Below are 24,461 nucleotides of genomic sequence, written 5' to 3'. Positions count from 1 at the left end.
ACCCCCCAGCGCAGCGCCTGGGGCACATGCCCCGCTTCCCCCCACCTTAGTTGTGGCCCTGCTGGAGGGTCTCAGGTTGCCAATTGCTGATTTAGAGCATTATCAGAAGATTGCTCTGGTAGTCATTGTGAATTTAGGGACTGAAGCACCCATATTACCCTGGCATATTTTAGATGCCATCTCCCACATCTCTACTCCTCATTTATGCTTTAATGACTCATCTCCATCTGTGCTGTATCATCACTTGCATATATGGGAATGCATTTTACTGTCATTTGAGAAAAATGGTAATTGTTCGTGTCTTTTATTAATTTAGATAGGCTAATTTTAGTCTTTTAAAGAATCTTGCTATCTTTCAAATCTGTTTTGTTTCTCATTTAGATGTGGAAGAAACCTATGTTGGCATATTCATTGCTTTGTTTCTGATAGTATGCATGGTTGCTGCTGTGCTTTATTTCAGGAGTAAGCATGGTAAGAGCTTTCCTTATTCCACAGAAATTGTCTTTTTATAGTCTCTCCTCTACCTTCTGTCCACAAACTGAAGGTGGCTCAGGACTACTTTACCTTTTTCCTGTCAATTCTGTGTCATGAGGGGGAATGGAGGAAAGGGAAGTTGTCACTCTGAATCCAGATTTTTGTCTAATTTTTAAGAAAATGCAGGCTTTCAAAATACCCATATATTCTGTAACATTCACTGGGAAAATAACAAATCCTGTGGCATCTTAAACACTAGCATATGCAAATGATTCTGAGTATGACACATCTATGTTTGAGAGGTAAGGGAACCAAAAGGGAGAGAAGTATTAAGAGATAAGAACAAAAGTTGAATGGAAAAGATGCAGACAGTGGAAATTACTCATAGAAAGTAGCTGCAGCAAAAATGTTTAGATGACGCATATTCTTGAAATATTTATTTATTTATTATTCGCATTTCTATCACCACCCACCTCCCCCTAAAAGGGGGACTCTGGGCGGTTTACAGTAAAATTCACCTTAAAACCTGACATCATAAAATCACCAATATTAAAATAATAAAAATATAAATGTAAAATCCAAGTGGGAGATACGATTACAAACTTGTAAGAAATAGAGTTAAGTCTAATGAATTCTAGTTCAGCTGTTTTTCACAATGAAATGTTTAAGTGAAAGAATTACAAGCATGATGATGTCAGTGACAGGATGTCCCGGAGAATAGAAATACTCTACCCATTTTTGAATATTGCTATTTCTGATGTCAGGTTGGTGTTGTGGCTATAGAATCCTGGGTTTTGTGCTTGAAAATGGGAAACATGTAAGACAGTTTAGTGGTTAGTTGGTTTCCAGTATAAAGTACTGATAAGTTCATTCTGTGATTTCATAGTAGTGTCTGGGAAATTACTTTTATTGAAACTTCTTACTAAACATTGATACTGATATAACTTTGCTAGGACTTCCTTTCCATGAGTTAAGATGATAAATTAATGTATATGTATCTCAGATAAAGAAGAAAATTGTAAGGACAAAATATAAGACAAAGGCAATGTGCTTTTGAATGTACTGTTATTTTAAAATATTTGTTCTCCTAAAAATTGAGGGAGATAAGTACAAAGTGGTAGAGCTTGGTGATCAAATGCTATAGCACATTTGGGGATGATATTCCTGATGTCTTGTGGGCTGCCTTTGTTGAGAACATAGGTGTAAGGGGCTTAGGCCTCTGTGATGATTAAGATAGTGTTTTCTTTAAGATTGTTGGTGGTTTGATTGTAGTTTCCTCAGAAGTATTCGTTGGCATCTGTTCCTAACCACAATGATACACAAATGACATAATGTCTCCAAAATACTGTTTTTATAGCTTTCTTAAATTTGAACTTGCTCACTCCTAGTTTTAATAGTGGTGGTGTTTTTTTGTTTTTTTAAACAGGTACAGTAACCTATGTGGCTCATTTCCATCCTGTAATAGCACAAACACCCACTACAGTTCTTGTTGTATATTCTCAAGAAGCATGTTTTCAGCACACTGTCCTGGGTTTTGCTGAATTTCTACAGGAATACTGTCAAAGTAATGTTATAATAGATCTATGGCAAAAACGGAGAATTGCTGAAATAGGACCGGTGCAGTGGTTTGCTACTCAGAAAGAAATTGCTGATAAAGTAATTTTTCTTTGCCCAAGCCACCCAAGTCCTTCATGTAATTCAGATTGTAAGAGCATTATAGAAAACCATAACAAGAATTCTGAGTGCATGTTCACTCTTGCATTGCACTCCTTCTGTAGTGACTGGAAAATGGATTCTTCTCTCCACAAGTACATGGTTGTTTCTTTCAATGAAACACATCCAGGCCCAGATCTCCCAAGACCATTGAGCATCTGCCCAAACTATCTTTTAATGAAAGATATTGACTCCTTTTGTAGAGACCTTTACATTTCACAGAGTCTAAAGGATAAAGCTGCAAAGGAGAAATGGGACTGGAGATTTAATATTAGATCTGAATTGCAGGTATAGTATTAAAATGGAGATTGTGTCTCATTTTTCTCCTCTAGCTATAAAAGTGAATTAATATTGTAAGTTGCTAATATTCACACATTTCACATACATGATGCTTGTGCACTATTTCTATACTTTTACTGCTTTAATATACAAAAGAAAACAAAAACAACACAAAAAATTAAAATACTGGAACAAAAGTTAATAACAAACAAACAAAAAGAACAAGGAAGAAACAGTGCATGGTAAAATGCATAAATATAATAACTGCTTTTAACCAGTAGATTAAACCATGACCACATGGGATAATATTGGTTGGTCTATCCAATATATCAGTAGTAAGCCAGTGCAGAGGTGGAAAGGAAGCAATTATCTCCAATCCAGGATTTTAAATTTAGTATAATAGATTCTTCCCATGGAAATAAAACCATCTTTTTGGCTACAGTCCTTGCACCATAAATTGATAAATGCCAACTGTTTGATATATAGTTCAGCATGACATTCTCATTCTGAAACTTTTTTTTTCTGAATACCATATAAACAAACGTAGAAAAAAAAGCCAAGAGAGGACAACCAGGCAACTAGCTGAAAACAATGATCAGGATGTTCCCTCTGCCACACTGCACTTTCAGATTACAGTATTGAAGTTGACAGCCAGCCCTGGCCAAACTTACTGAGAGTCCAGTAAATAAATAAATAATGTTTTCTTGAATTAATTGTATCTTTAGAGCAGAAGATATATATTTAATGTTCTTTAAAGCGCTGTTGATTTGCTCAAATGGGGTATTCCAACTCCTTGTTGCATATTTCTTGCCAAGAGCTGATACCTAATTTGAAAGGTGAAAGGTCCCCTGTGCAAGCATTGAGTCATGTCTGACCCTTTGGGGGGGGGACGCTGCTTTTGTGACGTTTTCTTGGCAGACTATATCTAATTTAGTGATACTAAATTGTCTATACAAATGAACTGTACATGTAGAATCATTCAGAGCTATCCAATAAAAGTAATTACTTCCAAATTACTGATGTTGCATTGTTTTTGATATCATCTCACATTCTTTGTACTTTGCTGGGATCTGACATGTGCATTAACACACCAGCAACCTGAGTTGACCATGTAATGAGGAGGAACAGTTGTTAATCCCAGTTCCAGCTAACTCAGGAACTTTTGATAGGGCCTAATATTTTATGCCATTGCAACTGAACCTATGGCAAAGGTCAGTTCTCTATTGTTCATAATAATCAATACAGAATATTATACTGAGGCTGGGCCTTGAAGCACTCCAAACTTAATACAAAAAAAAAGAGAGAGGTACTTCTGGATATGGAAGAGATCAAACCAAGGGTATGCTTTTAATTAATTTAATGAACAAACATGTATGTCCACCTATCCAACTAAAGGAACTCTAATTATGAGACAGAGTAGTGCGCACTTTAAAAAATCAGGTTGTTACTCTGGGCCCCCTACTAAAGATTAAATACAAGCCAGAGATACCTGGATAAGGTCATGGAAATACATTGTACAAAGATTTGCCTTGGAAATTATCATGAAATTTTAATCAATCCAGAACATGAAAGATAGGATTCCTGTGTGCCCACTTAGGAAAGTGAATTGTAACAATTTACTAACAGATATGGTTGCCAATTCATTTCCAGGGATTAAAAGGGCTGGTGATTATGCTTAAATCACCATTTGGTTTGGGCCCATGATAGACATTATGTCCGTTTCCTATGTCTGATGTGGATTCTCTCCAGTATTTCATTTGCACGATATAAAACTTGATTACTGCAAACATCTGTTGGTTCTTCCTTACAAGCCCTTCTACTGAATCATATGCTCATGATTTACTAACACCAAGTCCTTGGTGCTCTCTGAGCCTTGTTTTCTTGCAGACGTTTCATTGCCAGACTTGTTCTCTCCTTGGGAGTTCTTTGATTGGGCTGTTGTTTGCTGCTTGGTTGATTGCCTGAGTTAGTAGTTCCTCGATTAGGGTGTATTGTGCTGTTTGATGGTTCATCTGGTGTTAATCCTAGTGTTGATTTTTGCATATCTGGGTGTTGATTGCTGGCAAGGGAGTGTACTGGTCTTTTGGCTTTTCTATTGTCTCTTTTGAATAGTATCTAAATGTTGTTTACCTCTATGTGTCTGTTGATGGCTGCTTTGTCTGAGTGCCAGGCTTCCAGGAATTCTCTGGCATTTTTGGATTTGGCTTGGTTTAGGATGCTCACAGTTTCCCAGTTGAAACTATGGTTGAGTCTGTCCATGTGTTGTGAGATTAGGGAGTTCTCATTGTGTCTTCTGACTGCTAGTTGGTGTTCGTGGATGTGCTCTGCTAGTCTTCTGCCTGTCTGTCCTACATAGTGGCTGTTACAGTCTTTGCATTGTATGTTGTAAATAACTCCTGTTTTCTCTTCTTCGGCTATTGGGTCTTTTGGGTTGCTTAATATGTTTTGAAGAGCTTTAGTTGGTTTATATGCTACGGTGATGCCATGTGGTTGTAACAATCTGTTGGTGGTTTCTGAGATGTTTCTGATGTATGGTAGTGTTATCCTTTTCATAGTTGCTGTTGGTTGGGTTGTAGTGGGTTGGGTGGTAAGGCACTTTTTGATAAAGTTGAGTGGGTATCCATTTTGTTGGAAAGTGCTGTACAGATGATCTTTTTCCTTTTTCTGGTGTTCTTTTCTTTTGTATTATGATGAAAGTGTCATCTATATACCGGATCCATACTTTGGGTTGTATGTGTGGGAGTGCTATCCTTTCCAGACGCTGCATTACGATCTCTGCTATAAGTCCTGAAATCGGTGATCCCATGGGTGTTCCTTTGATCTGTTGGTATATTTCTCCATCAAACTGAAAGTAGGTTGTAAGGCAGAGGTTGATGAGGTCCACTATCCTGGGTATTTCTATTTTGGTGTATTTGGCTAGGTCAGGTGTGTTGCGCAGAACTGCAGCCATGGATTCTTTTGCTAGTGTCGGGTCTATGGATGTGAAGAGAACTGTAACGTCAAATGATACCATGATCTCATCTTCTTCTATTCTTAGGTTTTTGATTTTCTGGAGGCACTGTAGTGGGGAGTTGATCGAATTTTCACTCTCCTCTGTGAGGTGTCTGAGTTTCTTTGTAAGCTCTTTAGCTATGTTATACGTGGGAGTCCCTGGTAATGATACAATGGGCCGAAGTGGTATGCCCAGCTTGTGTATCCTGGGGCATCCATAGAAGCGTGGGAGGACGGGTCCACTGCTTTTCATCCGCCTCTGTTCTTCTTGTGTAATTTGACCTTTCTTGATGAGGTTTTTGAGAATTCTTTTTACCTGGTTGTCCAGTTTCTGTATGGGATTGGTGTTCACCAATCACTCAAAAGGCCTTTGCACAGCTCCATCTTGTGTAGCAGTTGGGCCCTTCAGACAGTCACTCATGCCCAAGTCACTTTGTGGCTTGACCACTGCAATGCACTCTACATGGGGTTACCCTTGAATACTGCTGACACCACACAGGTAGTGATGGGCATACCTTAGTATGCCCATGTGACATCACTGCTTCACAAGCTGCACTGGTCTCTGGAATAGGATCCCTCTTCCTCCAGAGATTTGTGTGGCTCCCACCCTGATGGCATTCTCCCAGGCTTTTGGGTAGGGTGGATATGATCCCCTTGTCAGATAGTTTTTTGGAGTTAGAGTGTGTTTGGAATTAGAGTGTGTTGTCTAGACAGATTTTTAAAATGTATTTCATATTATATATTGTCTTCAGGGTGTGTGTGTGTGTGTAAATAAATAAAATGGCTTGTAGGTGCTTGGACGATATGTGTTCAATAGCCAGGAAGCTTTGCAAGTTGTAATTTCTGTACAAAGTTTGGCCAATTGGCATTATTCCAACCTGGGCCTGGGGCCCTGAATGTGTGCAGGGACACACTTCTTGGCTGTGTTAGTGGTTTGGGTTTGTTGTTTCTTGACTGCTTTGTATTTTAACTTTTGTAATGTTTGTAATTTGTTTTATTTTAATTCTATTTGCTATCCAGAGTCACTCATTGAGATGGGCAGCTATATAAATTGGACGGACGGACAAATAAATAAATAAATAATTCCAGATGCTATGAAAGCATTCAGTACAACAAGATGATTTTTAACCAAATGTTTCTTCAATTCAGCCCAGCAAATTTATTCCAAAATCTTACTAATGTCATTCCAAGTACCCTAGCACCCTCCAGACTGATTTAATAGTTCAGTATTAAAGATCACCACCTTTGTTGGGGTTTAAGGAAGATGAGGATACCAGGTAAGGCAAGACTTTTTCTATAAAGACTCCGTAAAAGTTAATTTTGTTTTGTCACAGACTCACTGAGATCACTAGAAAACATTCAGCTAGAGCAGTGTTTCTCAAACTTGGCAACTTTAAGATGTGTAGACTTCAACTCCCAAAATTCCCCAGCCAGCATGCCAAGTTTGAGAAACACTGAACTAGAGGAAAGGTTTTACAGAAATCTTTAGTACCATTATGCCCCATTTTAAAATGATTCCAGAAGAAACTTTTAATCTCTTTTATCTATTTAAAACACAAAACTGGGGGCCAAGGAAACACTTTATTATTTCTATAATAAGAATAATCACCACACAAATGCAGCTCTTTCACGCAACATGCGGACACCAAAGCGCTGCCATTCTCGCTGATAAATCCAGAGTTCTTGTGTTGTATCTAGGCAGGCTAGAACAGCACCACCTTTCCAAGCAATCAGGCGTGGATCCATGTCCTAATATTAAACAGATGAAAAAACACCATGCAGTTAAAATTTAAAACACTATCCCATGGCCAGTTCCTTGAACTCTTACAAATGTGGCTAAATTCTAAAGGCTCTAAAAGAGCAGGAAAAAACATTTTACTTTTGGACAGTAACACCTTTTTACTTTGCAGACTACTCCAATCTCTAATATTTTGCAAATGTCATTGACTTAACCATTAAACAGACTCCAGTGCATGCTTTTTATCATAGCCTACTTTAATTAAATACATATTATTTTAATAAAACTGGTGCTACATGTGGTAATTAACTATAAGGACTATGCACAGAAGACTTTGCCAATCCCCATGGAAGTGGATTTCGGTGCATACAAATGCCATTGGCAGGTAATTGTAGAAGGCCCTCAAATAGCCCAGCTGAGCCTTTGGGAGATGTGGTCACTTCAACCTATCCTCACAGCAGTACAGTGGGTGAAGCATCCCTCTGAATGGTATGGAAGGCTCTATTAATCATCTCAAAGCGTGTTTTGACTACTGCCTAATTAATTCCCTTGCATTTCCTAATGCTATCGCCAGCTACTCTGCTATTTGAAACATGCATAAATCCATACAGAGATACCTTTGGTCTTGTAATGACTTCTACATTTTCAACAACTCTCCTGAAAGAGGGAGGCATTTTGTTGAGAATTCTGTGTTGAAGAAATTCTTGAGCTTTGTGGAACATCAAGCCACCTCCTACTACAAGGATTGAACTATACATTTTCTTTTTGGTATCATCCGATGCTAGAAATGTGCACATGAAAGAATTGTAAATAAACTATAATAAACTAATTAGAAAATTACAATTAATGGAATAATTGGGAAAATAAGTATTTATAGAAATCTATAATACTAGTGTAAGTCTTGCCTGAAATATTAGTATTACATATAACATAAATTAATACAGTTTTCTTACCACAGCAGTCAATGCTGTGCAGAATTGCTTTGTCAAGACCTAAAGCTTTCCCTTCAAACTGAGATACAGCAGTTTTTCGGGACATGTGAGTTGTTAATGTTTCTTCTGAGTCATTTCCACCAATAATGCAGTCACTATGAGAACTCCCTAACTCCACGTCAGGAGGATAGACATTTTCAGCAACACTTGCAGATTGGCCACGGAGATCTCCCTCAAATCCACCAGGCTTGGTTATGGATTTTCGATCAGCTGTTGCTTTTGCAGACTGGAAAAAGCAAAATAAGATTATCTGTCAATAAAAGCAAGCACAAATACTGCCCATAACTCTGGGGCTGAAGAGCACTCTAAACCAGGGTTTCTCAACCAGGGTTCCATGGAACCCTAGGGTTCACAATTTATTAAAAAAATTATTTCAAATTCAGGCAAGTCACATTAAAGAGGTACATTTCATTCTTTATTTTTAGTTTAAATACACCATTAATGCATATATATAGGCCTACACATGAAATGAATACAATAATTTTGTAACTTCTGGCCTATATTTGAGCCTGAATGTGCAAGGGTTTCCCGAGGCCTGAAAAATATTTCAAGGTTCCACCAGGATCAGAAGATTGAGAAAGGCTGACCTAAAGGCTCAGTGCTATTTCTGCACCCACCCACCCCCAGTTCGTTACTTTCTTATTACTCATACCCAGTTCTTGATGTAAAAGAAAAAAAATGTAAAAGAAAAAAAGAGAGCCAGTTGGGTCTAGTGGTTAAGGCAATGGGCTAGAAACCAGGAGACGGAAAGTTCTAGTTCTGCTTTAGGCATGAAAGCTGGCTGGGTGACCTTGGGCCAGCCACTCTCTCTCAGTCCAGCCCACCTCACAGGGCTGTTGTTGTGGGGAAAATAGGAGGAGGAAGGTGGATTAGGTATGTTCCCTGCCTTGAGTTATTTATAAAGTTAATAAAGGCAGGATAGTAAATAAATAAATAAAAAGGCCCAAGAAACTCTATTTACTGCTGCAATTGACCCTCCCATCCAAAACCACATGCATTTATACAATTGGGATGGGAACTGACAACACACAACTGAAGTATTATTTTGTGAAATACTTTATACTCTGCTGATGTGATGGAATGTTTCTCTGAAGGGGGAGGTGACGTAATGGGCACAATAATGAGCTGGTTCTAAGGAAGGAGGGGGCACATTCCAAGGAGGGGAGCAAGATAAGAGAAAACACAGTCCGGAGCTAGATCATGGGAAGACTAAGAGGTTCTGAGTAGCCCCGCCCTAGAGCCTCCCAGGTTATTTCCCCTTAGGTCAGTTAGAGTAGCTTTAGTCTGGCAAGATTCTGGCTATACGGTGTGAGCAAATAAAGAACTGGCGTTTGGCTGGATTGATTCCTTGTCGTTCTTGGGCTGACATCAATCACACACATACTTTTTGGGGGAAAACTTAATGATTGGTTTCAGCTGGAATTGGCAATGTTAGGTTGACAAAACATACTCTCTGACTGCAAAGAATGTTTATCTCTGTTTATAATTTTCTACCTATTCTTTCTGGGGAGGCTATCTTAAATTCAGCACTTTTTTTTTAATATGGTATATTCTTCTTGCCTATAATGGATTTCCCCAATGTAGCCAATATTTACATCCATTCAGTTCAACTTTGTAACTTCCAAATCAAAATCCTACGCTTGGAATGTTGATTTTCGTAAAAAACCAAAGCAAAACAAAACAAAAAAAAACTCTGAAAAAGAAGGGCTTACAAAAATTATCTAGGTAACAAAAAATGAATTAAAGCATCATACTGATCATAATTCAAGGTAGTTAAATAAAGGTGCATGTAAGCACACAAGCACAATTACACTTAGAGAGACTGTGTGTCAGATATAGCAGCTGTCTGCTGCCCTCTGGCATGGTTGCAAGAAAATCCAAAACTTCTGCTTCAATTTTAAATCATGTGCAGTTTCTTGTGACATCTGTATACTAAACACTAGTTACTCTTATAGATAACTGAAACAAGCCAGCTTTATAAACTACAATTGTTAGTTGAACAAGCAAGCTTAAATTAAATAAATAAATAAACAAACAAATAAATATAACCATCATATGTATGTGAAAAGCCCTGATCTCACTGCACTCTCATCCTCATAATCTTCCAGATACCTTCCAGATATGTTGGTCTATATTATCCTCAGCCAGCATAGCTGGGGGCAGACAGAAATTCTAGCCCATCTTAGTTGGAGACTGCCAACCTGGACATGGCTGGTTTAGCATTACGATCATGCGAGCCCTATCAGTAGAATTCATCTATCACTTCTCTGGAAAGAAAGCTTTAAGTAAATATAATTAGACCTGTGCAGACACTGAGTCTCATAGCACAAGGGGAAAAAACCAAAAGGAGAGAGAAGGCACGCACACACACCTGCTCTTGCTTACTTTGTGTAGCCAAGAGATAATGTTCATCATGTGGGTCCTCAGGATCACCTTGAGACCTTTGTTGCAAAACTATCATTTTCTGACCCACAATTCCAAACGTTGCTGGATAAAATAATGCCATTGGAGCCTAATTGTGAAAGATAGGAAGAATTCCAAATTATTACATATATTTCTCTATAAATTCATCCAGGCTTGCTTGCACTTGGGTTACAATTAAACAACCTATGATTACAAAATTCCTCTCAGCAGAATATGTAGATAGAAATATTTAATATTTATTTGCTAGATTTACAGTCCATCTTTTGTACAGGAGCTCAAGAGGGCATACATTTTTATGCACCTCTACAGATGCAGCAGAGGGAGTCACAGAGGCATTATGTGGCAAACTGAAAGAAGTGATAGATGCAACACCAAGAATTTATGAATTACTGTCAAAGGGTAACTGAAACTCAAAAGCTGAAGAAATGGAGGAACTGGAACCAGAGGATCTTTCAGTCTGGGTAAACACAGTAATGAAGGAGATAGGTTAACAGAGATTTCCAAAGACAGTTCTTTTGTTTATTGGCAATCTCTGCTTTAAGCAACACAAATGAAGTTTTTATGCATGGACCTTACCAAAGGGCAGTAAACAGAATCACACTTTTTTGTATTTGTATTGGTATTGTGTTAACCATGTACATTCTAGCTTAAAGTTCAATAGGGATGTGGGGATTTTGCTTAGAGAAAGGTTATAAAGTTTTCTATACTATCCTAAGTCCATAACAATATACTATATCTGTGAACTGTAGTACAGTGATTGATTGATATACTGGAACATACTGGTTTTATGATACTTTAGATCCATTGTTCACCCACCCATACTTTGTTATTTGTTTTTCCTTTCTTACTTTTTTAAACTTACATTCATTTTATGGGTGGTCCTTGTTTAACAACCACTTGTTCAGCAACAGTTCAAACTTGTGACAGTGCTGAACGAGTGGATAAGACAGGTCCTCAAAGTTCCAGCTGTCACAGCATCCCCATAGTCATGTGATGGTGATTTGCAACTTTCCCTATCAGCTTCCTGCAAACAAAGTAATGGGGAAGCCAGCAGGAGGTCGTGATGACATGAGGTTCCCACTTAATGACCCATGGTGATTCACTTAACGACAGTAACCAGGGACTGTTGGAACTACCGTTGCTAAGTGGCATGATCATGTGATGTCACGCTTTATGATCGTATTGCTTAGTGATGGAAATTTCGGTCCCAATTACCATTGTTAAGTAAGGACTACCTGTACTTACATTCTTTCAAAAATACTTAATTAAAACAAAAGAAGAGTCAGTTGTAGAATAAATAGCTCTATGTCAATAAAGGAGTGGCCTAGAAGTTAGAAAAGATCAATGCGTACACTTACCAAAGGAGACACAACAGAATTCACTAAACACAGAATCATTGTATTAATTTCTTATGTAAACAAGGAAGAATAGAGACATACATGGAGAGAGAAACATGAAACTGGTTTCAGACAGGAACTCAAAGATAGGTAACTTCTCATATAATGAGGAAAGAAGTTAAGAAAGCTTGTGCACTAGTCCGCTTCATACACCAGAGCTGCTAATGCTGCTGATGTTGCATAAATGTAAAGACTTCTAGACAATGTTGATTTGTAGAACTCTGGTGCACACATGCTATCCATGCATGCTCTCATGTCTTGCTGTAATGTTAATGTTATTCCCACAATTAAGAAGCACCAGCAACCCTCTTTTTTTTGCAGCCAGCAACCTCCCCTATTTGCAAGTGTCTCCCCAAAACAATGGACAAAATCATTTTTTTTAGTTAGTGAGGAGAGAGGCATATTCCCATTATTTCCTATGGAAATTTATTTTAATGTTTCAAAAAAAAAATCCAAATATAGTCCTCGGCCAAATTGTCCACAATTTAGGTGGCAGATACCACAGAGTTTGGCATGGACTACCATCCAATGTGATCTTCCAACCCTAGAGTGATAAACAAGGGAGCAGTAGCTGTTTCTGAGTTCCCACTGTTTCCCACAACTGGAATATTCAAAGTATTTCAAGTTTTGTTCCTTCGTAATATACAATGCTTGAGCCAACTCAAAACAATTGGATGGAAAATTTCTAATGGAGCTTGTTTCATTTAAAGCTCAAAAGAAAAGACATGTTCTGTTTTATTCATAGCACTATAAGGGATTGCATCTCAGTCTTTTACCTGTAGCTTTTCATCTCCTAAGCGCAACTGATACAACAAAGCTGGAGAATCTGGGTGACGGACTTGAAACTCATGATCTTTCAGTCCAGATAAATCCTAGTAATAAAAGAAGGTATAAGTATTTTATGTGTGTATACTCTGAAGTAACAGTGAGTATTACTGTTATTTGTGGGGGGGGGGTGCCTTCAAGCCAAAGTTGACTCCTGGCAACTGCCTAGACAAGTCCCTGAAGTTCTCTTGGTAAGATTTCAGAAGTAGTTTGCCATTGCCTCTTTCCTAGGGCTGAGCGAGAGTGACTGGCCCAACGTCACCCAGCTGGCTTTCTTATCTAAGGGAGGACTGGAACTCACGGTCTTCCGGTTTCTAGCCCAGTGCCTTAACCACTATATCAAACTGGCTCTCTGAAGTGTAGCTTAAATGAATTCAGCTCTCTCCAAACTAACTTGGGACATCTTAGCCACATAAGTGAATGTTTAGCTTTTCCCAAGTGCTTTTGTTAATTTTCACAGAACAGTAACTAAGGGTTGGTGTTTTATTAATATGCAGAAAAACCAAGAGTAATAGATTTCTCAAGAAGCTAAGCTAAATTATTAGGAAAGATGCCAAAGAAGACATTTAAAAAAACCTGTTTTATTAAAGGTTGCATCAGTCTTGTGAAAGGTAGTTTCTGGTTGTTACACTGATGCCAGTAACTTTTGACAACATTATTTTTAAAAAGATCCATTAGCAAACATCTGTGGCCAGGGGCCAACACTTCCATTTTTCGTTACTTTTTCAGGCTCTGAGGGCCACAGGTTGTAGTGATGTCACTTGGACAGAATTTTCAGCATTTTTATATTTCGAGGGAGGGAATTAAGGTACAAAATATGTTGCAAAAGTTTTACATGACTTTTTTGCACTTTTTTTGCTTAAAATCAGTGGAAAATTAGTAGTCTTTATGCTGAATTTCAGCAGCATGATTTGGGGCAGCTCTAGAAATCATAAAAGCGAGGTTTAAGGTAGAATGTGCTTCCCTGCACTGCAGCTTCCTTATCCCTACTTTTTTCCCAAAAGAATAATTATCTATGTATCTAAAACTTAGGCCATTAAGTTATACTTCAAATTAACTTAGAAAATCTGAGGTTTTAGAATACTTTCCCCCGATGATACACTCCAAATTTGTAGTATTTCCACTACAAAGGGCATGCTGGCTTAGAGTCACAGAAGTTGTGATCCAGGATACCAGAATAGGAAAATTGTTTAATAAAAACATAGCATTACTGGATAAAACCAAACACGTAAGTAGTCTGCAGTGTATTTTTGATTATGGCTAGCTAATGTCCTTGCAAAACTCAAAAAACAGGCATAACAATAATGGTTGTGTCTGATACCTTATAAGCAGAAGCAAATTAATAGAATAGAATAACTTTATTGGCCAGGTATGATTAGACATATGAGGAATTTGACTTTGGTGGAAGAGCTCTCAACTTATTTACATAACATCAAAAATAAACAATAGTAAAGTAATAATGTCATTTACTAAAACTATACAATCAAGAAAGAAAAAAATAATACAGGAAAATAATACTACAGCTATTAATTCCCGAGAAGTTCACATTTTAGTTATTTTAGAAGGTTCTTAAAAGAAGCATTCTCTTAATTCTCATTTCTTTCTGAACACAAGATAATCTTCAATAGCAGTGACATGTGCAGCATCATATGAAGCAATTCTTCCTTCTCCCTATTCAGCATCATACACTTTATACACATTAGCTTTATAAATTTCTAGACGCGTTCTCCATACATTTTAAAACGTCTCAGTCATAACAGACTCTGCCCTAAAAAATGCAGCGCTTGACAGTTTTAGATCTTACCTGGTCTAAATGGCAAAATGTTTCTTTTAAGTGGTGAAGAAGAAGACAGTCTGTCTTTTTAACTAACTGGCAATCTCTGTAAGGAAACCCAGCCCGTTGCATAAGCCAATAAAAACATCTTGATATGTCGGAACCACCATATGCGAGACATAACCTAAAAAAAAGGAGCAAAAAGTCCACACACAGTTGTGAGAACATCAGCTTTTTCAGAAGAAGCTATTTACCCTGAAGAAGGAAGTTTAAAACATTTAGAAGAAATATTATATCCATGATTATTAATCCAATCATTTATTTGATCTAATATGAACTTTGCTGTAGCAACTGGGAAAGACACGGGGGGCACCAATCCTTTATTCGCCAGCACAAAAGTTACACCGATTCTTAAAGACACTTCAGAAAGCTTTTAAAAAGATACTTAGGACTAAGATATGTTAAGAGGGCCTTACAAAGTATAGAATCCCTTGGCCTGGACAAAATATTAAATTTTACTGAAAATATTAAATGTATGTGAAATGCTTGCTCCCAACTTTTGATAGTTACCTGGTGTTATGATGTGAAACCCCATCTTCAACACAGCAGACGCTTGTCTTCTGATCCCCCACGTCAACAACACACGCACTGCCTAAACCACTTCCAAAAGTAGCACATACAGATTCTTGATGCACTACTATTCCTAAAAACAAAAGGGTGCCGTAACTGCTATATACAATTTATACTGTACAAACACAGCCTTGCATTTGTCCTACACACAGTACTAGAGAACACCTTTCAAGTCCCATTTTATAAAACTCTCAATTTATGCATCCACTGTCAGAAGAAATAAGAAATGTGCTTACCTCTGCCCATGTCCTTTGTAAATTGGTCAGCTTACCCAGGAAAACTCTGATTAGTATTATCTGTGTTTCATGATTCTCTATTTCCCAACTAACCATTGTCATTTATATAAGCTTTGTCCCTCAAGGTATTACATGTTAAAAAAGGATGTGCTGTTTTTTTCAGTCCTGAGGTTGCATTTCACCTCTATTCTTGGAAGTGAATTTGGGAACCACATTCAAGATTTGGGGGGCACAATACAGCTCTGGATCTGCTGGTTCAAGGCTGAGGCGTAAAGCCTGGGATAATACAAAGCTCGCACTTAGATAATTCAACACATGAAACAAGATCTACATTTGCATGCCTCTCCCAGCTGCCAGAACACTTGGCTAAGTTTGCTCCCACGTCTTCAGTTGCTGAAGGCTTTTGCATTTGGGATTCTGACAGCTTAGGGTGCCCGAAGGATGGAATTCGCTTTGGACTGTGGTTTTTGCTCAACCCTTCACCCACCTATTAAGGACAAAAAGGAATGTTGAGCCTCCTGATACTCATGGCCACTCCCACCCACAAACAGACCTGGCTGATTAATACAGGGCACAAGTTGCTTTTATGGCACAGGCCCGCCCTACCGAATGCAGGGGATGGATCCAGAAGGAAGGTAAATAGTAGTGTTTGGCAAATGAAGATTTGTTAAGTAGGGGATGGAACTTGTGCTTGTGCAACCATCCCCCTTACAAGTCCTATAAAGAGGCTACTGGAATAGTAAAAAGAGGTTCCTAAGAAACTACTGCCCACCCTTTCCTGGAAGGTAGAAAATACTTCTGATCTCTTTTGCAATGTAAGTGACAGTAAAGGGACAGCTCTGTTAAGTCAGTGAAAAGAAGTTTATATTGCCAAGACACACGCTAGACAGGTTTAAATCAATATAATTCCATTTTTACAGCCAGACTCAGTTCAGTTTGGCAGCTGAAAACGATGGATTTACCACCTGGTGGATGCATGGTGGAATGCAAGAATCACAAAGATAATTCAGTGCAGAAATTAAGATAACTTAAAGCATCATGGACAGCTGATTATAGTGATTTATTACCTGAAAAGCCCATTTTCAGGAGAATCATATTTACTATTTCTTTCACATGCTGCTTATTATAGATGTCTGGAATTAGTAAAATGCATCTGTAATACTGAAAAAGAGAAGGGAAAAAAAAGGCTGCTTCATGTAACAGAATGAACAATGCTGTAGGAGAACTAAACAATACAGGCAGCTGAAATAGGTTAATTTTTTTTTGTTAAATGTTAATAATAATTTCATCATTTCAATAAATAAAATAATTTAGATAACCAGGAAATGGTCAGTTCCAGTCGGTATTGATTGGGGGGAGAGATCCAGCTGGCAGCTTCTCCTTTGTGGGGTGTGACAGGGCTCTGTACTCTTCCCTCTCCTGTTTAACATCTATATGAGGTCACTGGGTGAGGTCATTCAACAGTCTGGGAAGAGGTTATCATCAGTATGCTGATGATACTCAGCTTTGTAGCTCCCTCCAGGCTGCCTGAGGGATGCCATGGAGGCTCTTTCTCATTCCCTTGAGGCTGTGGGGGCCTAAATGGGGTGCAATAGGCTTCAGCTCAACCCAAGCAAGACCAAGTGGCTCTGGATTTTTTGACTCCTGGTTCTAGGGACCTTCCATCTTTGGTTCTGGATGCGGTGGCACTGTGACAGACCTGGTGTGCAATCCTCCTGGACTCATGGCTCCTATTCAACGAGCAGGTGGCACTGTGGCTAGGAGGGCCTTTGTACAATTTTGGGTTGTGCATCACTTGTGCCCTTTCCTGGACCAGGGGGGTCTGCTCACGATCACTTATGCCCTTGTGACCACCATACTGGACTACTGCAATGCACTTTACATGGAGCTGCCCTTGAAGAGTATTTGAAAGCTTCAACTGATGCAGAATGCGACTGCATGGGCAGTTATTGGCTCCAGTCACTCAGTGACACCACTGCTCTGTGAGCTACATTGGCTTCTGGTGTTCTTCTGGGTACAATTCAAGGTGCTGGTTGTCACCTTCAAAGCCCTTCATGGCTTGGGACTGGGTTACTTGCAGGACCGTCTGTCCCCAGTTGTCTCTATCCATCCTAACCTATCCAGCAGGAGGAGCATGCTCCTGGTCCCATCAGCCAAGGTGTGTCAGCTGGCAGGGCCCAGAAGGAGAGCCTTTTCTGTCATGGTGCCACCCTGTGGAACATCATTCCACCTGAAATTAGACTGGCCCTGACCCTGCTGACCTTTCGAAAGGCCCTGAAAACTTCGTTTTGTGCCCAGGCCTGAGGCCCCGAGTGCATGGTGGAGCCCACCTCCTGGCTCTGCTGATGGTTGTTTTTATGGTGCTAGGTTGCTATGTGTTTTTTATTTTTATATTGTGTTATTTTTTATATTATGCATTTTATTGTAAGCCACTTACGAGTCAAATGGGTGGCTATATAAATAAATAAAATAAATAAAGTATTATTGTAGATAAACTTGAGGATGGGCTATATGTAAGAAAGTGATGCCAACAAATGTGGTATAAGGCTACAAGGTGTATTACTGCTTACTTCTCTTTGTAGTAATAATCGTAGAAAGCTGGCTGTCACTGTCACATTCATCTGAAAACAATCAATATTCACCTTTAAATCCTTCAGAGGTATTTCTAGATATTTCTGAATTGCATACGACCATATAACCTCAAGATCAGCAAGAACCGCAGTAAGGGAGCCCCCAGGTCCTAAGTGAAGGTTCAGCTGTCCCCGTCGAATAGGCCAGTGAACGTTGTAACAGTCCAAAGGATTAATGTACAACGCCTGAAAAGGATAAAAAGAACAAAATATGATTTCTATTAACTAGGAACAGTTTTCATTCTGCTGATGGTGTTATCATATGCTATATTAACATCACATTATTTTTTTAATATTCTACTGTGTAAGGAATATAAATAAATAACACCTCATGCAAAATTTAATCACAGATATTTGGAATTTTCACACAGTGTACTAGCTTGCACATGGATGAATTGTCAACTAAGGGTGCAGCTGACATGGGAATGAGCCAGAGCCAACATGGACTGAAACTGCAGCATTACATAGCTACCTCTACATGTGCCATTCCTCTGGTCAACTTTCCCTCCTTTGTGGCACATCATCTTTTTCTCTTTCTTTGTGCTACTCAAAATGAAATTAAGTCTAAAATCACATACACCAACAAACTATAATTTTGCTATCTAACCAATTAAAAAAACCTAATTTGCTTTTTTACTTGGAAAGAGAATAGAAAGGAATAAATTATATACAAATGACCACTGCTCAATTGCACATTATTTAAAAATGCATCATATTTTGCCTATTCAGGCTCCCTGGTGAATAAAATCACCTTTTGTTTCCAGATCTAGACAGTGATTAAGTTGCCACTAGTGCTATAAGCCACAATGGCCAGAGAAGCAGAAAGAAAAATTAGAGGGAGGAGCATTAAAAATAAAAACAGAATAAGAAAACGAAAGAATAAAGGAAGCAGTAAAAAGAAAAATAAATAGAGACACCATGAAAGGTTCCCCAGAAAAGGCAGAACGGAGCAGGAAGAAAATAAGAAAGGCAGTGATGAAACTGGGGAAGAGCATGTGTTTTGACTGCATGATCCCTGCCTGTCCTTGGTGGAGGGGAAACTTAACTGGCTCTTGGATGACAACTGTCACAAAACCAAAACCAAGCAACATTGACAAAGTCTGAGCTTGAAATTCTTTGAAAAGTATTAGTGTTGTGCAACACTAAATTTGCCTCCAAAAAGTTGCCTCAGAAAGCACAAAAGCATTAATGTTGCACCTGTCTGTCACTCTTTTAAGCAGTACTCTAGTGCCTTTTCTTCAGATAGGCATGCTGAAATAAAGAGATTTATTTCAAATTATGGTTTTGGGGAACTTTCCTAGTACAATCAACTTGTTCAGGAAGAAATGAAGATCAACTGCCTCCTTGAGGCAACAATTGGTAAGCAGAAATTTACATACTTTGGGAATGTGGTGTTTGCAGATGCTGGGTTAGACGAAATGGCTATGCTTGGAAAGCTTGAGGGGAATAGAAAAAACAGAAGGCAATGGATAGGCTGGATGGATATGGTCAAAGGGATGTCCTTAGAAGGACTATGGAGTCTCACCAAAGATAGATTGCAATCATTTATCCCTACAGGAGCAGGGATTGGCCTTGAAAAATGGTAGCTTATGATTGTATCAAGTCCAAATAGACCTCTTAAAGATGCATACAGTTCCACAACTTTTAAATCAAAATTACATGTGTAATTTAATGAAAAACAAAGAGGCCCTACCTCTTCACCAATGACATATTCTGGGTGATGGGCAGTATTTGTCCATTTTGTCCCAGAGCTGTGATCTAAAATAGCAGGTCGCATCTGTCTGTTGTAAGATCGGGCCTAGAATAAATATTTAAAGCAATCACTTAGAAATGAAATGTCATGCTACAGAGAAAAAAATAATCTTTATTTAAGAATGCAGGGCTCTTCATTTGAAATCCAAGGTCATGCACATTCTTAAATGTTGTCCGCTGTCCTTAAAGACAATCCTGAAACTTCAATTAGCCTAAACTATGCTGGTTGGATAGTGACTGAAACTGTGCGGTATGATCATATACAGGTGGTCCTCACTTAACGACCACTCGTTCAGTGACTGTTCGAACTTATAACAGTGCTGAGCAAGTGGTACTTATGACTGGTCATTGTACTCACGATTGTAGCAGCATCCTGCAGTCATGTGATCGCCATTTGCAACCTCCTTTGCCTGCTTCTTACAAGCAAAGTCAATTGGGAAGCCAGCAGGAGGTTGCAAATGGCAACCATGTGACATTACACTTAATTACAGCACTGGATTTGCTTACTGATGGCAACTGGAAGTGCCGGAACTTTCATTGCTAAGCGGCATGTTCACATGATACTGTGCTTTATGGCCACATCATTTAATGACACAAATTCTGGTCCCACTTACCATTGCTAAGTGAGGACTACCTGTAACGCTAGTAAATCATTACTGTCACTGACTTATAGTTAATTCTGGAGCCAAATTTGAAGTGCTGATGTTAACCTGTAAAATCCTTCATGGCCTAGGGCCATAATTTCTGAAACAGTATAAAATTAGAGTCCATATTCCAAAAGTCTATGTAGGCTACTAGGCACTACTTGGGAGTGATCTTTTTGGCAATAACCCCAGCTATTGAACTGAACCCTCAACTCACAGAATTCCACTTGGAACATACCCTTTTAAGTCTTTAATCTCAAAGATATTTTCATTCAAAAATCTTTTGATTGGTCTGTGATAGTTAATAAAGTGCTGAATTACTGCAAAGTTGATTTGATGACCATTCCTCCGCAAAGGACTCAACCTCACCAGAGACATGTTCTGCCTCTTTTTGAGCCTTCAAGTGCCATCAGACTCTACTGGTTCTCCTTAACATACACTATTAGTATTAACCACAGATTACAAATGGGATACCTGATCAGGTGATACAGGTGTACGTCTGGCACCATTTGACATCTTCTTAGACCATATTGCTTGGTCAACCATTTTAAGCCCATTTTGTCTTTGTTCAGTACTTTCTGGTTTCTAAATAAAATCAATCAGTAATTCAGATTGCTTCCAGGCATAGAACTAATGATTGTATATCAGTATTACAGAAACCAATATTCAAACGACCATCTATTACATGTTCTTAAAAAAAAAAACCCATACCATTATATAAAAATCCAAACTTCCACATGTTATACGTCTATTGTATCTCCAAAAAAATAAGGTTAAATTATCAATTGGGTGGTAAATTGGTATCTAGGCTAAAAGAAAGTAGGCAACAACAGTTGAAGGTCATTTTTCAATTGTTAAATTATTTAAACATTTCCACTGTTGACTTATTATAGATTTGGCAACTAAAAGTAAAAATAGAATTAGTCCTTCATTAGTCAGTTTAGGATTCTCACTCTATAACATGCTTATCTTCAGGCCTTAATCACATTCTTCAACAGCAGAACAGAAGTATTGTAGACATACATAAAGAGATGGATAGCAAAGGTGAAGTGACCCAGTGGTGGAGAATGGTGATTGGGTTTTTGTAAAAATAAACCAGCAGAAAACTACTTTAAAACCCAGATGGAAAGGTCTTTCTCAGATCTTACTGACTACTCTAACAGTTCTAAATGCGCTGGCCTTTACATCTCACTTAAAGAAGGCTCCTGCTCCTAGTGATCTCTCCCAGATAAAGGAGGCCTTACCAGGTGAAGAGGGACTGGTAACCGTGTGGCCAGAACCAAATCATCCAGCTCAACATGGTGAAGATGGACCACACAACCATAGGGTTGGACTAACCATTGATTGATGTTCTGGGGCTGCCCAAATCACCGAAGTACTTGCTGAATGACCTGGGTCAGGTGGTTCCACTCATTTGGAAAACATACAAACAATATATTTATAGCCTTTTGATGACGGTAATTCAATAAAATCCATTTGTAGTCCCAAAAAGGGTCTGCAGGATGGAGGTGGTCTTAAACCACCTCTTGCATTCTTTGTTAGGCACAGTGCACAAGTAGAAGTCACAGTCGTTAAGTATGAGAAGAATGGAATGCAGTACAAATTTAGCATACTAGAACAAGACATGAAAATAATGTTTTCCATATAAGCAGTAACTGATTCAGTTTCATGTAAGACCCAAATGACTGAAGACTTACATTGAGTCCTTCTCTTAAAAGCCAGCTGTCTTTGTATGAGATTTGTCCTTGTTGTTTATGTCTTCTTGCAATGATGTGAGGGATGCTAATAGGAAGTGTATCAGTGGCTCTTCCAATCCTTAAAGTCATTGAGCCAGGATGTATCACAACAATGAAGTTGCTCTGGATTTGCTAAAAACAGTAAAATAGTCCACATTTTATTTTGAAAACAATTTTCTATGACAATATTATAAATTAAGCTTATTCCACTGTAAGCTACCCTTAGCTAAAAATGAAAGGGAGTGTAAATTCTTAATATTTCAAACCTGGAACGTTTCCCATACTCCAGTATGTTTCACTGTCAGACCTGCTGCAGTGACAGGAGTGGAATTGTCTGGGTACAGAGGAAGATGGAAGAATCAAGTAGAGACTTGATTCCATTAGGGTTATGCAGTTTTATTACAGACTCACTTTATAACAATGAAAAGTGTTTGATTTAGAAGAAATGATAAAGCATGTTATATTTGCACACCTCCCTATTCAAAGCTCAGAGATACATGTGTGTCTAAACATGGGAGAGTGGGGAAGCAGACTGATACTTACCTTTTACTACGCACAGTTATCTAGAAATGGTTCTATTAAATAAGTCTTACTTTTGAGTAGGTCTTACAATGTAACACTGCAAACACATACACAGATTTAACATGAGATTCCCAACTCAGGGGAGAATCAAAAACACTGGAGAAAATAGGTATTTCTAAAATCCCATTGGTTCTCTTCTGCAAGGGTCCCCATACAATATTAGGAAACATGCTTTATGCTAATGGTTTCCTCAGATTATGTGTATTTTATTTAGACTAAACTCAGTGGAGTTTACTTTAAATAAGCATGAAGTTAAATAAGGAGAGAAACATTCTACCAAATACTACAGCTTTCCTTGGATAGTATCACTTCAGGCTACAAATATGGGCACAAAATAAATCAATGTACAATGAATACAATGATCATATGTCCTCTATTATAAAGGACAGTTCTTTCTTTCAGAAAGCGGTCCTTTAGATTTATTGAGTTGTTTTCTTAGTTTTGCTCTTGAATTTTCCTTTGTAAAGCAAAGTTATAAACATAAACAATTTTTTTATTCTTATGAGTCTCTTTCAGATTTGTCCCTTTTTCACATTAGTCCTTTATTTTTTCCAAGAAAATATGGTCACTGTACTTAAAAATGAAATGGGAAAAAAAATACCCTGCATTAAGGGGAAAAAAAGCATGCTGTGGTGCAATAGCATTCAGTTAAACCTTTCTCTTCCTGATCTCTTAAGGCTCTAGGCGTGATATATTTTTTTTAAAGACACGCTCAAATCTGGGTTACCAACATGAACGACTGTAGTCCAGAAAAGTCTTCAGCACCCAATTCTGCAAATATACAAGCTAAAGTAAGGGAAATACTTGATCAGCCCAACTCCTGATGCCCACATGGCTGCATCCGGCAAGGATATGGATAAAGACAAGCCCATGCCTACTTCCGGGTTGATACTTGGCTTCCCAGGCTACGGGACCGCCCGAGGGCTTCCGGGTGGTCCCCCAGGGAAATCCTAGCCCGGTCCGACCCTGAGGACAGCCGTGGGGTGCGAGCGGCTGCCCCCGCCGAGGCGGCAGGGGAAGCAGGCCTGAACCACCAGGCGCTGCCGACCGTCGGGAGAAAGCTTTCCAAAACGCAGGCGGCTTCCCGCACCGCCGTCTCGGTGGAGGCGAGGCCGGCTGCGAAGCCTCGGCGCTGGAAAGGGCCCGGGGACGGCGCGGCTGGGCTCACCTCCTGCAGCGAGTCGGGCACCGTGGCGGGGACGATCGGCCTCTTGGCGCCACGCTGCTCCTTCTCCTTGTCGCGCTCTTTGTCCTTCCCGTTCTCTGCCGCCGCCGCCGCCGCGGCTTCTCCCTTCTCCGCCTGGGTCATCTTCTCGGGCACCTGCCGAGCGAAGGGCCGGTTGGGCCGCCTCCTCCTCCGAGAAGCGGCGGCAAGAGCAGGCGCCCGCCCCCCGCCTCGCCCGCGATGTGGCCTGGGGCAGCGGGGCTGCGGCTCCTCCGGGCGACCGGGACGAACCCGAGGCGGTTCTGCTTTCCGGAGGCGGGGAAACGAGCCGTCGATCGTGGCCGGCTTTCTCTTAAGGCCCTTGGTACGCCGCCTTCGCAAAAAGGCTTTTCCTCGCTCTGATTTCCTTCTCGCGGGTACACCGAGACGGCGAAGGCTGCTCAGAGGGGCGACCCTTCTATTGCCGCGTGCACGGCTAG

The 24,461-nt window shown here is 39.4% G+C and overlaps 2 protein-coding genes across 2 annotated transcripts in view; one reads left to right on the top strand and one right to left on the bottom strand.

The window, feature by feature from the left end:
* The window catches only part of IL17RB (interleukin 17 receptor B), a 35,362-nt gene extending 32,526 nt beyond the window's left edge, over window positions 1-2,836 (top strand). Inside the window, exons 10-11 of the mRNA XM_063292852.1 lie at window positions 382-471; window positions 1,901-2,836. Of these exons, the coding sequence (XP_063148922.1) occupies window positions 382-471; window positions 1,901-2,481 (671 nt within the window). The 3' untranslated portion in view covers window positions 2,482-2,836. The remainder of the gene's footprint in view (window positions 1-381; window positions 472-1,900) is intronic.
* A 3,756-nt stretch (window positions 2,837-6,592) lies between these two features.
* Window positions 6,593-24,415, bottom strand: ACTR8 (actin related protein 8). Its single transcript, XM_063291775.1, has 13 exons — window positions 23,986-24,415; window positions 22,197-22,367; window positions 20,974-21,084; window positions 19,797-19,901; window positions 18,116-18,289; window positions 16,541-16,634; window positions 15,178-15,310; window positions 14,638-14,791; window positions 12,785-12,880; window positions 10,559-10,699; window positions 8,149-8,413; window positions 7,813-7,976; window positions 6,593-7,206 (listed from the first exon to the last, which is right to left on the bottom strand). Exons 1-13 carry the CDS (start codon window positions 24,124-24,126, stop codon window positions 7,063-7,065), a joined length of 1,893 nt encoding a protein of 630 aa, XP_063147845.1. The 5' UTR covers window positions 24,127-24,415; the 3' UTR covers window positions 6,593-7,062.
* Window positions 24,416-24,461: the final 46 nt, after the last annotated feature.

Source organism: Candoia aspera, chromosome 2, assembly GCF_035149785.1.
Source record: "Candoia aspera isolate rCanAsp1 chromosome 2, rCanAsp1.hap2, whole genome shotgun sequence".
NCBI lineage: Eukaryota > Metazoa > Chordata > Lepidosauria > Squamata > Boidae > Candoia > Candoia aspera.
Note: the sequence above shows the minus strand (reverse complement) of the source record. Positions and strands in the feature narration are given on the sequence as shown.